Source organism: Colletotrichum tamarilloi (assembly GCF_030869305.1).
Source record: "Colletotrichum tamarilloi strain Tom-12 chromosome Unknown Scaffold_15.1, whole genome shotgun sequence".
Taxonomy (NCBI): Eukaryota; Fungi; Ascomycota; class Sordariomycetes; order Glomerellales; family Glomerellaceae; genus Colletotrichum; species Colletotrichum tamarilloi.
The window spans coordinates 567,815-580,827 of record NW_026849398.1 but is presented as its reverse complement, the minus strand read 5'-3'; the positions used below and the strand labels follow the sequence as shown (position 1 = coordinate 580,827).

At 52.8% G+C, this 13,013-nt stretch overlaps 5 protein-coding genes across 5 annotated transcripts; 1 reads left to right on the top strand and 4 right to left on the bottom strand.

The window, feature by feature from the left end:
• Positions 1-113: 113 nt before the first annotated feature.
• On the top strand, positions 114-1,711 carry CTAM01_05887 (uncharacterized protein; the record flags this gene model as incomplete). Its single annotated transcript, XM_060521917.1, has 2 exons — positions 114-475; positions 529-1,711. 2 exons carry the CDS (start codon positions 114-116, stop codon positions 1,709-1,711), a joined length of 1,545 nt encoding a protein of 514 aa, XP_060383586.1.
• Positions 1,712-2,505: 794 nt separating this feature from the next.
• CTAM01_05886 (steroid monooxygenase) lies at positions 2,506-4,592 on the bottom strand (the record flags this gene model as incomplete). Its single annotated transcript, XM_060521916.1, has 7 exons — positions 2,506-2,978; positions 3,041-3,407; positions 3,461-3,597; positions 3,657-3,752; positions 3,815-3,972; positions 4,029-4,235; positions 4,303-4,592. The coding sequence occupies 7 exons, from the start codon at positions 4,590-4,592 to the stop codon at positions 2,506-2,508; spliced, it is 1,728 nt and encodes a 575-aa protein (XP_060383585.1).
• A 1,223-nt stretch (positions 4,593-5,815) lies between these two features.
• CTAM01_05885 (uncharacterized protein) lies at positions 5,816-6,205 on the bottom strand (the record flags this gene model as incomplete). Its single annotated transcript, XM_060521915.1, has 1 exon — positions 5,816-6,205. One exon carries the CDS (start codon positions 6,203-6,205, stop codon positions 5,816-5,818), a length of 390 nt encoding a protein of 129 aa, XP_060383584.1.
• Positions 6,206-9,034: 2,829 nt separating this feature from the next.
• CTAM01_05884 (uncharacterized protein) lies at positions 9,035-11,012 on the bottom strand (the record flags this gene model as incomplete). The annotated part of the gene is made up of 4 exons (XM_060521914.1): positions 9,035-10,344; positions 10,422-10,500; positions 10,562-10,765; positions 10,833-11,012. The coding sequence occupies 4 exons, from the start codon at positions 11,010-11,012 to the stop codon at positions 9,035-9,037; spliced, it is 1,773 nt and encodes a 590-aa protein (XP_060383583.1).
• A 1,078-nt stretch (positions 11,013-12,090) lies between these two features.
• CTAM01_05883 (uncharacterized protein) lies at positions 12,091-12,636 on the bottom strand (the record flags this gene model as incomplete). Its single annotated transcript, XM_060521913.1, has 1 exon — positions 12,091-12,636. One exon carries the CDS (start codon positions 12,634-12,636, stop codon positions 12,091-12,093), a length of 546 nt encoding a protein of 181 aa, XP_060383582.1.
• Positions 12,637-13,013: the final 377 nt, after the last annotated feature.

Below are 13,013 nucleotides of genomic sequence, written 5' to 3'. Positions count from 1 at the left end.
CTCTCACATATCAAGAGGAAGTCCTGTGTCGTGAGGGTCTTCGACCAGCGCATCTCCAGACACCCACTACAGAGACCGTTCATCAGTACCTCACTCGGTCAAAGTTCCCAATAATGTCTTCTGAAATCAACAAGAAGACAGCACAGCCAGACGGTGGCGATGTCATCCGAACCCATACCGATTTCGAGGACGGCAGCATGGAGAAGCTCAAGCATGGCGAAGTTGATCCGGCCCTGGCATTTGCCAATGGAGAGGAAGTCACCTTCACCCCTGAAGAGGAACGAAAAGTCCTATGGAAGATTGACAGAGCCATCTTGCCCCTTCTGATGTGGATTTATGCTCTTCAATTCGCTGACAAGACGTCCCTAAACTATGCCTCGTTGATGGGCATTCGTGAGGATACGGGCCTCAACCCCAAAAGTCAGGAGTACAGCTGGGCTTCTTCCATCTTCTACGCCGGCTACCTCCTCTGGGAGTGAGTTTCATTACCATCTCAGAACTAAAGACTATGTTGCTGATTACTTCAAGGTTCCCTACGACATATCTCCTTCGACGCCTGCCTCTCGGCAAGTACACATCGGCCAACATCATCCTTTGGGGTGTTGTCCTAGTCTGCCACGTCTTCGCTTTCAACTACGCCGGCCTCCTCTCGGTCCGCTTCTTCCTCGGCGCCCTCGAAGCCACCGTGACACCAGCTTTCGTCATCTTGACCTCGGCGTGGTATAAGCAGAACGAGCAGGCAAAGCGCATGGGTTACTGGCTCAGCTGCAATGGTGTTGCCCTGTTGACCCTTGGTCCCATCGCCTACGGCCTTTCTGGTGCCCATAACACAGTCCTGGCAACTTGGAAGGTTCTGTACCTGGTCCTTGGCTTGCCTACCGTCATCACTGGCGTCTATTGTTGGTGGTTCATGCCCGACAACCAAACCAATGCCAAGTTCCTCAACCACCGAGAGAAGACAATTGCCATCGAGCGCATCCGTGGCAATTTCCAGGGTATCGGAAGTCGCAAGTGGAAGTGGGATCAGTTTTACGAGGCTTTCAAGGACCCCCGAACGTACCTCTACGTTCTCTTCTCGCTGCTCATGAACATTCCCAACGGAGGTATCACTGCCTTTGGATCCATCATTATCAACTCTTTTGGCTTCAACTCCCGCCTGTCCCTCCTTCTCAACATGCCAACAGGCGTTGTTGATATTACCTGCAAGCTCCTCTTCACGTACCTCTCGGACAAATTCATGGATCGATCCCTCTTCGCCTTCATCGCCATCCTCATCCCGATGATTGGCGGCATCATGATGATCGTCATCCCCCTCTCAGCTCAAGGTGCCTTGCTCGTCGGCTACTACCTCATCGGAGCCGCGGGCTCATCATGGTGCCTCGTCATGGTCATGATCTCAAACAACACTCTCGGCTACACGAAGAAGGCCACTGTCAACGGACTCCAGATCCTCGCTTACGGAGCTGGTAACTGGATCGGCCCGCAGACTTTCCGTTCCAACGAAGCGCCCAACTATCACAACGGCAAGCTCATGGTCGCCATCATGTATGGCCTTGCCGCCTGCACCATCGTTGCTATTCGGCTTGTCAACATCTGGGAAAACAAGCGGCGGGATAAGAAGGCGGCGGAGGAGCCGGAGGTCATCGCATCAGGAACTGAGTTTTTGGATTTGACGGATTTTGAGCAGCCTGCCTTCCGATATGTTCTTTAGGAGTGTCAAGTACTCTTGTCTGAGAGCGCCATAGAGGGATGCACTGGCTCACTTTTATCATTGAGATACTTGCCGGCTTGAGTTTGTAATGTTCTAGAATATTGAGATTGAAAAGGTAAATGCAGACATGTCTTTTCCATCTCCAGGAATTATTACAGAATGGACATGCATCACCAGCCGGCCACCCCGTATCCTTATGACACCAGACATTACATCTCTCGTGTATGATTGAGCCAAATAACTGCGTGATACCAACTCAATCCTGTCAGCTTTGACTCCGCAAGCTGCCAGTCAGTCTTGATACCGCACATCGTAGGGAAGCATGTGATATAGTTCATTATTAGACTGAGCCTGGAATAATTGCATTACACACTTTTTATCGACTTTTGAAAACAGCAGATAGATTCATCAAGCGCTCGATGGGATCAGAAACCACGTTCTTGGTTGTTTTCCAAACCTTTATATAGGCTCCTTATATGAAGTTTTGTTCAGGGATGTCAGAAAGAGGAGGCTTAGAAAACTTAGGCTTCATTACGACGCCTCGTAAGTCTACGCATATTTGTGTTGAAGCCATCTCGCACTCACCGGGACAAAGAGACCGCCGGTTTGCAAGCAATTGCTCTGGGTCACAATCGCAACAGGAAGAGAATTATCAGAACAATTGCTTGCAAAAGAGTCACTACGAATTAGCTGAATCACTGATCTTTGACCTGCAGGCAACATAACAAACCTGTTGGAAAGGATTGTGCGTTAAATTATTTCAATTACTCAAACACGGTATTTATATCCACATTCTATTTGTTCATGAGAAACTCCTCAAAATCCTCGTCAGGCAGCGCAGGCTGCTCATCAACGCCATCAATCAGTCCAAGGTACCAGGTCAAATCTCGGCCATCCTGCTCGCGTTGCGCAAAGCCGTTGCCCCAGTATCCGAACCGATTGCTCGTCGTATACTTGAGATCGTAGTCCTCCCAGCGCGGTGTGGCAATTGTCTCGAAGAACTGGATACGCGAGCCTGGCCACATCATGGGCTCCTTGTCCACAGTGCCGCTCTTGAACCAGGATCGGCATGGTGAGGTCCATGCCGTACGCGGCAGGAACTTGCGCCGGTGCTCGGCAAAGTCGTTGACGGCCTCCTGCTTTGGGCAGAAGGAGGATATCTCTTCTTCTGACATCTTGTGGAGCATTTGCATCACGTATCTCGCCACCGTTTCGGTGATGGGGAGGAAACTTCCGTGGCCGTAGGGACCGTAAGGACCGTTGAAGACTTTGATGCAGATGTTAGCCCCAGTTCTCGCATTAGACTCAAGAGGAGGGTGGTTGACTGACTGATGTAGTTCGGCATGTTGGCGACTGTCATGGAGAGGTAGGTGTTTGGTGTATCCCGCCAGTACTCGCTGAGACTAACACCATCGCGGCCTATCGTAGGGTAGTGCGGCCTCCAGCTAACGTCGAAGCCCGTAGCGCAGACAATAATGTCGAACTCGTGTTCCACTCCATCTGCAGTCTTCATTCCGTTGGGTGTGATTTCCTGGATACTTGAAGAGACGACGTTCACGTTGTCTTCGCAGAGCGCCTCGAGGTATCCGTTTCCAGGAGTTGGCCTCCTGCAGCCGACGGCGAAGTCTTTCGGGATGATGAGGTCTTGGAGATCCGGTCTGCTGGCGAGCTTGCTGCGCATATCTTCGGCCGCGAACTTGTGACTTGTCAATCAAAGATCTGGGGAGACGAAACTGGAATAGAACCTACCGCTTTGGCATCGGCCTGTTCCTTTGAGCCATTGAGAATGAAGCGGAAGCGGGAGTTCAACTCGGACTCAATCTTCTTCCTGTATGCGAGGTATTTCTTGGGGTCTTTTCGAAGGATCTCGTGTTGTTCTTCGCTGTCTACAGTTACATGCGTCAGAAGATTGTCAAGAGTTCTGGGTTGTGATCTGACGACTTACACTCGAAGTTGCTGCCCTTCTTTCCAGCAAAGCGCTGACCGAAGCCGCCGACGACCCAGGAAGAACTTCTGATGAAACAACTCAGACTACCGACGACTTCAGACCTGTTAGATTGATTTCTTGTGGAAATATGGGGTAAGGATTGTTAAAAGACATACTCGGCTGGATATTGGGAACGATTTGAACTGCAGAAGAACCAGAGCCAATCACGCCAACCTTCTTGCCCGTAAGATCGATGCTGTTATCCCAGTTGGCACTGTGCATCATCTTGCCTTTGAAAGTTTCTCTGCCCTTGATGGCGGGCCATTTCCACTTGCTGCAGATTCCGCGTTAGCCATAGACATACAACAATCAGGGAAGAATGTCACGTACTTGAGCACGCCGCTGGCGTTGACAAAGATATCGGCTGAGTCTTCGATCGTGGTGCCGTCTGCCTTTTGGATCTGGATGCTCCACTTCTGTTTCCCCTCGTTCCAGAGCGCTCCCGTCACGGTGTGGTTGAGGCGGATGTACTTGTTGAGATCATACTTCTCCGCGATGTCCTTAAAATACTGCAGGATCTCCGGAGCACTCGAGTAGCTTTACCAAAAACAATGTCAGTATCCGCACGCGAACGCCGGAGACGTAAGAAGACGCTCAAACTCACAATTTCGTCCACTCTGGGGACGGCGCCCATGAGAACTGGTAGTTGACAGAGGGGATGTCGCATCCGCAGCCTGGATAGCGGTTCTCATACCAGGTGCCGCCGATGGAAGGGTTCTTTTCGTAGCAGACGAGGTCCAGGTCGAGGGTCTTGCAGGTATCGATTTCATGGGCTAAGTTGAGAGCGCTGGCGCCGCCGCCGAGACATACGATGCGGAGCTTTCTTCCGCTTCGGCTTGGCTTCTCCAAGATCTGGTACTCGGCTTGGGCCGGGGGTGCGGGGAGAGAACCCATGCTTGCGGTGAGTTCGGGGCAAAGAACGGGAGACAGGGGGTAGTAAAGTTGGGGTAATAACAAGAGATCTGTGTGCTTTACTTGTGATCAAGTCTGAGTGAGCAGAAGTCGAGTTCCAACGACGTTGGGGAGCTGTCAAGGCCGAGTGATGGGGACTAGACTATGGGTGTCTTGGATCGCCAATGCCTCTGAGCTTGAGTTTTGTGACATTGAATATGGAAATTGCGCTCTTATATGACATCTCCAAGTTTCCACGCGCACACAGTAACCCGTTAAGCTCACGCGTATTATCATGCCTCCATGTATAGCGGAGCTCCGCTGCTGCATAGCGCCATCCTAAACCATCATCCCCACACCTTGCAATCGCGCTCAGCTTCACTACACCAACCCGCGGCCTTCACTCCGCCGCCGCCTCCGCCTCCGCCTCCGCTGATATCCTTCGTCCCTTAAGCCCCCTCTCTCCTTTCCCCGTCTCAGTCAAAGTTAGTCGCGCTTGTGGTCAGCAGTCGCTTGTTAGTCACGCGGGGTTATCAAAATCTACTCGAATACCAAAGACGGATAAAGATAGCAGGATAAGGGTAGCGTGGTGAACCCGAAGGACCCCTGGCCAAAGATAGTTTAGCCAAAGAAAGTCTGTCAAGGATATCGGGGAAATAGATTGTGGATCACCATCTGCTGCCGAACCAACGTCTCGTTCATCTCGCTGACCCTCGAGTCGAGGCAAATGCCAGCGAACAACGGAAAAACTTTGTTTTGCTCCATCTGCCGAGATGAGGCGAGGGATGCCCCGTGGGCTGCGGACTTTGGACTCTGTCCGAAAATGCAAGTTCTTGATCCCCAGCACGTTCAATATTCACAAACTCCCTTCGAAAGCAATCATGCAGGGATACCTGAGCTATGGAAAACCAATGTGGTCTGCCAAGATCTTTTAGCCAGATTTGCATTCCGAAACCGTAGCCTCGATGAGATGAACTTATCACCAGCGGAAGACGTCACTTATATCGATCAATTCACTAACAATGAGTACATTGGAACAATTTATTCTTTAGTTTCTCGTCACATTCATTAAATCCCCCCCTGAAAGCTGGTCTGTTCATCTGGTTATCCCCGCAAGATCGTGCACATTAACGACTCCCTTGAACCGAACCACCAACCAGCCCTTCATCCCTGAACCCGTCTCATGACGATCTCATCAAATTCCCACAACTCTATCCGTAGAGACTTCAGACAGCGCCCGCCGGCAAGAACGACATGTCAAACTGGAAAGGGCACTTGACAGCGGTGCATATACAGCCGCTACCCTTGGGGATCGCCTTGCAGCGCATGGCGGGCGTCTTGGGGTCACAGCAGCAGCACTGCTCCTGGGTGGCCGGGTCGAGCGGGCACGCGATGAGCGGCACGGCGCAGATGCTCTTCTTGGCGACCTTGCAGACGTAGTTTCCGGCGCCGCGGTCCTCGAGGTCGCAGGAGCAGCAGTTGGCCTTGGGCTCGGGGAACGGGATCGCTTCGCGAGGGGTGATGAGGTCACCGGAGGCGACGCCGGCTGGGGAGGCGTGGACGAGGCTGAGGGTGCCAGCGAGGGCGAAGAGGAGGGTGTTGATGGAGAATTGCATTGTTGGTAGGTTGTTTGATATGAAGTTTTGAGGTGGTTGGTTAGATGTGGGAAGTGTTCTGATATTTGTGGTTTGATAGTTGAGGTATGGGTGTTTGGTGATCTCTGGTAATGATCATCAGTCCTTCGAGGCTCTTCGGTGACTTATATACACTTTCCATTTCGTATAACACCCCCTTGACTGTTCCTCGTGCTTGTGAGAGTCTATCCAGCTATACCGCAACGATGACAACATCGCACCAAATCTCTGACCTCAAGAACCTGATTGGTCACCTAGATGAGCCATATCTACCCTCCCTAGACTTACTTCAATACCCTTCCGTAGTCGAGAAAAAAGTTCCACATCCAAAAAGAGAGACACGACGATGTCAGACTGAGACCCCTTCAAGCCTCAAGCCGGCACCACCCGCGACCGGTGAGGTTTGTTTGACCTGAATTGGGCAGTAGCACGAACCGCTTAGCTTCGTCGCGCGGATCTTAAGCCACCTGCGAGAATTCGCACCAAAAACCCCCGGATCTGCGCAGATAATTGCGGATCATTCGGTCGAAGACAAGAGAAGGGAGAAAAAAGTTTTATGGTCGGTTACCTACGGAGTGCGACCTTGTCTGTTAAGATCTTATGACGGGTAGGATGATTTGAGCTTTTTTGAGTTTATTGTTATTTCGGTTCACCAGGGGAATTAGTCCGCCGCTGTTAAGCGAGATTTTTTTTTGCATATGCAAGACTGGTTGTATGCTGAAAAGTCTGGAATCGTGTGATTATTAGGTAGGCATCGCAGGTTCATCGTCTTGACGTAAAGGATCCAGAACAGGCGAGTCGTTGGCTTGGTGCTCATGGACCCCGGTGTGCTGCTTTGCCATTGCGATGCGGGCTTGTCAGTGCCCTATTCCCCCCCGCGAGATCTCGGATCCCGCCGAGAAAAGGGCCGATCACAGGGTTGACAAGCTAACAAAAATGTCTCGATCAATGTGATGTCGGATTCAATGTGGAGAATTCAAGTAGACCGTGAGACACTCGTGTAAGTGTTGCAAAGTGTTGAAGGGAGAAAAGTTTAGGTATGAGCTATACATCACCTCGCCAAGAATTAAGAGAGAGCGTTTTCGTCCTCGACCTGGCTGTTGTCTGTAAGCCGGAAAGCTTGGCAGGTGCTCACCCGTCAGCTCATGTCTCAGTCGAAGCACTCGACAGACTCGGGCTCGCGTAGGGTCGATAATATCACACGAACAGACAGCAGTACTGGCAATCCTGGCTCTCTGATGATCTAGGCTATTTGATTCTACCTTGACTCTCTAAGAAAAGCCGGGTACGCTGGTCAATGGGGTCCAAGGCCTTCGTGAAGGCCCACTCCATGGGCCCTGAATCAGACTCTCGCTCTGCTGTACCTAAGCCTTGGAGCTGGAACAACATTCAAAGGGCTCGCAAAGAAGGCCACGGGGCTCCGGTGACATTCCTCAAAGGGTGAAGGAAGAATTTTAGGGTTGGGTGACTGAGGAAGAAGGCGTCCTGGGCAGACGTGAGAATGACGATCTGCAGCCCGGCCCCCGGCCCCCTGGTGTACAAAGCTCCGGATCCGGTCATCCTGGCAAGACAACTTCATTCTCTATTCTGTATCTGTAGGCTTTTCTCGGCTAAGGACGGGCGACGACGGGATATTCGGAGACCGTCTCTACGGATGCAAAACGGCTCGAATGGCCGTATCGAGGAATCAATTCGCGAAGAGACCGTTGGTGCCGGTTTCTATTCTTAGAATTTGGGCGTGCGGAGAAGAGGGTTTCTTGTGGATGACATGGCTTGCGGGCTTTTGCAAGCAATTTCATAGGCCGGAACTTTTTAAGATGATGGGTAAAGTTTAAAGACTGTAGATCTTTGCGGCCCCAACCATCCCATCCGGGGGAGCGAAAGCGGCAGCGAGGAGGGTCGGGGCCTTGGGGCGGTTCCGGTGGTTTAGGACTCAAGACGGGGCTTGGGTTTTCCGACACATGTTCGGCTGGACGGCCCGCATGGGAAGGGCTGTTCAGTTGAAGACAAGACTTGACTTACACCCCAAGACAGCTTGCCAAACGATCTAGTTCGACCTCGGAATGTTGCTTGTCTACGATATCACAGTTGCCAAGATGGTCAAGTTCAGATGATCAAAATTATTCAGAGGTAACAATAAGCATTCATTTCGACCCTTTTGCGTTCAAGGCCAAGGAGACTGACTACATAGGCGGCGAAGCAACATGACTTTGTTTTGGTTGGTTTGGTTTTCTTTTCATGATCTCATCATTTCCCCGTTCCGATAATTTCCGTTGTAATAAAAACCGCGTAACCGTTCGTTGATGGGAAGTAGAAAGAACAAGATGTTTCGCACTCATAGCAATCATGCTTTGAACTCGCAAAGCACCCTCCCGAATGTTTCAAACTCGCCCTCTTCCCGTCGACATGTTAAAATGCTTGGTGTGAAAATCAAAAGTGTTGTTTGGTTATTGTTGATGGGAGTATGTCCACTCCAATCCATCTGCGTTTTGAAGACTGCGTTGATTCAAATCCGACTTTCCCCCTTTCAACTTCCACCGACCAGGGTATGTAAACGTAACAAAGAGGCTTCGACAGGCCTTGGGAGGTATTTTGCCAAAAGCGCATTTGATGATAAAAGAAGAGAAAAAAAGTTTTGCAGTAGAATGATATACGAACCAGTTTTTGGTGAAACCGATCACTTTTCCCTCAATTCAAAGGTTGAAGAAAAACTTTTTGAAAAGACACGCTTATAGGACACACACAGCTATTGGTACACGCGCCAAGACGAGGCCTCTCTTCGACACAGACAGCAGAGTTGTCTAGCTTTCTTCAGTTCGCCATGCGCAAGATGGGGTACAACGGCGCGGCCGGAGCGGGCTTGGCGTCAACCTCCATCGGCTCCGGAGACTTGAGACGGCTAGCCTCAGGAGACTTGGGAGCGGGAGCAGCAGCGGCCTTCTCGGCGGGCTCGTCGGAGTACTCTCTGCGGTCGATGCGATCGCGGATGTACTCACGGAGTGCCTCGATGGTACGCATGTTCTCGAGCCACTGGTCGTACTTCTCCTCGCGCTCGCGGGCGCCCTCGCTAGTGTCCGACTCGGATGAGGGAGAGCCGACGGATGAGGCGACGGACTCGGCCTTGGGAGTGGTGACGCTGGAGGAGTCCTCGTAGATGATGGGGGACTTTGGCGAGGAGGGCGCGGCACGCTGGAGCATACCTCCCGAGTAGCGTCTGCGCTCGTTGCTGTCGAAGCTGGGTCCGAGCGTGGAGGCAGTGGACTGGCCGGGGAAGACGGAGCTGACCGCCGGGAGATTGGGGTACATGACTGAAGAAGCTGTGGAGCTGTGTCTCGACTGGGGAGACATGCCGGAGGAAGAGGGGCTGGGCGAGTGACCAGATGTGTATGACATGGTGCTTGAGGGAGGAGTGACGGCGGGGGTTCCAGTCGATGAGACTGCGGTCAACGGGGACGCCATGTGAGCAGCGGACACGGGGTAACCGTCTTGGGTGACTGGAATGCCGGCGTGAGAGCCTCTGTGAACACCCGGGGGCGAGGGGCTGTGGCGGAGATCGAAAGTGTTCTGGCCGTGGATGTGGATTCCTTGCGTGGCCTGGTGCGAGTTTTCGTAGACAGTGCTCTGCATCTGCTCCAAGATCTGATCGATCTGGACCAGGTCGTTCTTGGTGCGGGCGTTGGGCATGGGCGGCAGGTAGTACTGCTGGGACATGGGTCCGGGGCCGGAAGGAGGTCCGCCGGCCTGTTGGTGGTGAACGTGCTGCTGAGGCGGGGCTGCCATGTAGTCGGAGCCGGGCATGGGACCGGCGTGCAGGCCGAGAGCGCCGTGAAGGGGGAGAAGGGATCGGCCGACTTGTTGATAGGAGGTGGGGTCGACCTGGCGACGCTTGGCGTGGGCGAAGAAGTCGTCAACCATGTCGAAAGCGCGCTTGCTGCGGTTGTCATAGCCGCCGTGGTGGCCAATGTACTCAGTTCGGGGAGGGTTCAAGGGTTGTTGGTTGAAGTACAGTCCATAGTTTGTAGATGGTTGGGGTGCATAGTAGCTAGCATGCCCAGCCTGGTGTGCGAAGGCGGCGGAGTTAGTCCGAATGTGGCCATTATGATCATAGTAGCTAGAAGAAGCTGGAGGCAAATTAGCCTCTAGTTGGAGAAAATAGAGGACAGACTTTGGAGGGGTGTGCAAACTGAGCTCTACATACCTTTGCCAGGCTGCGCCCGATAGCCATTGAGACCTTGGTCCTGGGGCGAGCGGACGAGCACCGAGTCATCGGCGTGGGTCTGTCGATGTGTGTGAGCATGATTGAAGAAGATGGCGAAAGTGGTTTGTTGGTTGATTTACCTTGACGTGCTTCTTCAAGTCCTGAGGGCGCTTGAATGACTTGCCGCAGAACTCACACTTGTGAGGCTTGAGAGGAACGTGCACGCGAATGTGAGAAGTGATGTGGTCACGCTTCACAGTGGTCGTCCTGCAGGAGTTCCATTGGCAAGTGAGGTTGAGGTTGTTGGTGCTCTTGCGGCCAACATGGCGTTCGCAGATGTGCTCCTGTTAATTTTGTTAGTGAGATGTTTCGGGTGAAATAAAGATTTAGTGTGGCATTGCCACCACTTACGTAGAGAGCCTCGGGTGAGACAAACTTCAGGTTGCAGGCGTTCCACTTGCAGATGAGGTTGTCCTCTGCACTGGTGCTGTTGGCGGACTGGGAAGTGTTGCTGGTTGTTGTTGAGGGAGCGGGGGTGCTGCTCTTGGGAGAGTTGCTCGCAGAGCTCTCATTCTCTTGTTTGGCGGACATGGTGGGTGACCGGGGTGTGTGTATGTGTGCGTGAGTGTTGACCGAGCTGGCGGGCTCGGTGAAGAGAGTCCGGAAGATTAGAATGTGCCGGGTCCCGTGAGGCGCGTTGGGATTGGATGGTTGTGTAAGTAGGAGTGGGGTCCTTCTTGATGCTTCAGGTTGTAGATTGCCGAGAACAGGCGAGAGTATACTTGGGATACTACAAAGCTGAACGGGGAAAAAAAGAGACGGTCAGCAATGCTTTTATGTTTTTCTGCCGACTCTCACAAGACTGGGTGTTTTCGAGGGAAATCAATCAGTCTGATCTGGGGGGCATGGACGATGGGCTCTTCTCTTTATTCATGAATCACATTTCCTCTCCGCTCTTCCTACCCTTCCAAGAGTCTTGGCAAAAGTCTTGGCGACCGGGGCTTGTGAGACCAGCCGACTTTTGATTGGTCCGAGGTGGCGAGGGCTGCCGAGCTGATGTCGCGGATGATGGGGGGAGACAACAAGGCAGGCAAGGTGCGTCAAGCCTTGCCTGGAATGACACTGTAGTCAGCACACTTCCCTCTAACACTTTTATCATGCAAACACACATAAAAGAGATAGCTGAGGCTCAGCAGCACAGTCCAATCCTGATGAGAAAACAGACAGCACCCACTGACAGCGCAAGTACCTCGCCAACACCGCAACATCCGGGCGCATACGATGCCAAGACTCTGGCTCTCTTGGAGCGTCTTGGCAAATCTCCAGTTTTCACTCTTTCTCCCTTCGCCGAGACCTTGGCATTTGCACTTGGCTCCTATTGCTTCATCCTGCGAGCACCCGCGTCCATTTACGTTGGTCAATAGCTCGCCATCAGCTGATGACCGCAAGCGCAGCGTTTGATTTCCTGTCCTCCTTTACTCGGCGGCGGCCTTCGTACCGGTATGGTTCTTGCCAGCTTTCTGGGAAAATCTGGCCTTCTTTGTCCCTGCCACCGGTTGCCACGCTCATGGGAATAACGGCGGCACACACCCATCATCGATGCGGCTCGTTGGGGATGTTCCTCAAGACAATGGCCATGTATTAGGTATTTCTGTCTACGGAGTACGGGTCACAACACTCTGTGTCGTCTGAAGAAAAAGCCTGCGACCGTCTCAGATGAGGGAGCACTGTTTCCAGCCAAGCAGGTGAGCCGAGTATTTTTGGGCCTTGGATTGCTTGGGGTCTCTGGGGGTCTTGGGGGGGGGGGGGGTGACCAGACGGGACAAGAGTCCAAGACTGACCTGTCCTGAGAAACAAGCCGCCAAGTACTCCCGTACCTGATGTCACGGGCAAAGCAGCCGTCGCACTGAGAAGTACGGAGTACGGAGTACACTTTCAGGCGACCAGCCAGAGAGATAGGACGATTGACAGGACATGGGAGATGCCTGGTGTCCGATTGACAGGGTAAGGGGCGCGAGAACGACAAGCCTTCCACGCTTTTTCTTAGTACTCCGTATACCAAGACCTCCATGCTTCGAGTCCCAGACTCCCAAGAGCCAAGAGACCAAGTCTCCGTGCCTTCGTACCAAAAGAAGCAGAAAGCGAAAAGAGACACACACGACACGGGGTGGGGACGAGGATGCGACGGCGGCCTCGGACGCTCCGATAAGCGCATACCCCGTAAATGTTGATAACTCTCCATCCCATGGAGCCGGCCCAAGAATAACGATCCGCACACGGCAAGACGGGATGCAGCCAGCTCGTCATTTCCGCAGGCCACACCGAGACTGCCACGCTGCGAAGGATGGCAAACCCGCAACAAATAACCCAGTTGCTTAACCGAGCGATTCGCCCTCCACTTTTTCGACTTGCAAGTTGCGCGTGTGTGGAACAAACTCGACAGTCCGGACACACAAGTGGCGCCGGACCCTCGATAAGCTGGGGGACGGCACCCTCGGGGGGGCAGGTGACTTTCGGGTGACGGGGGGGACGCTGTAGATTCTGACAACGTTTTGGGGCAATGCCCAAGAGCCAAAAGAAGCTTTCCGCTCC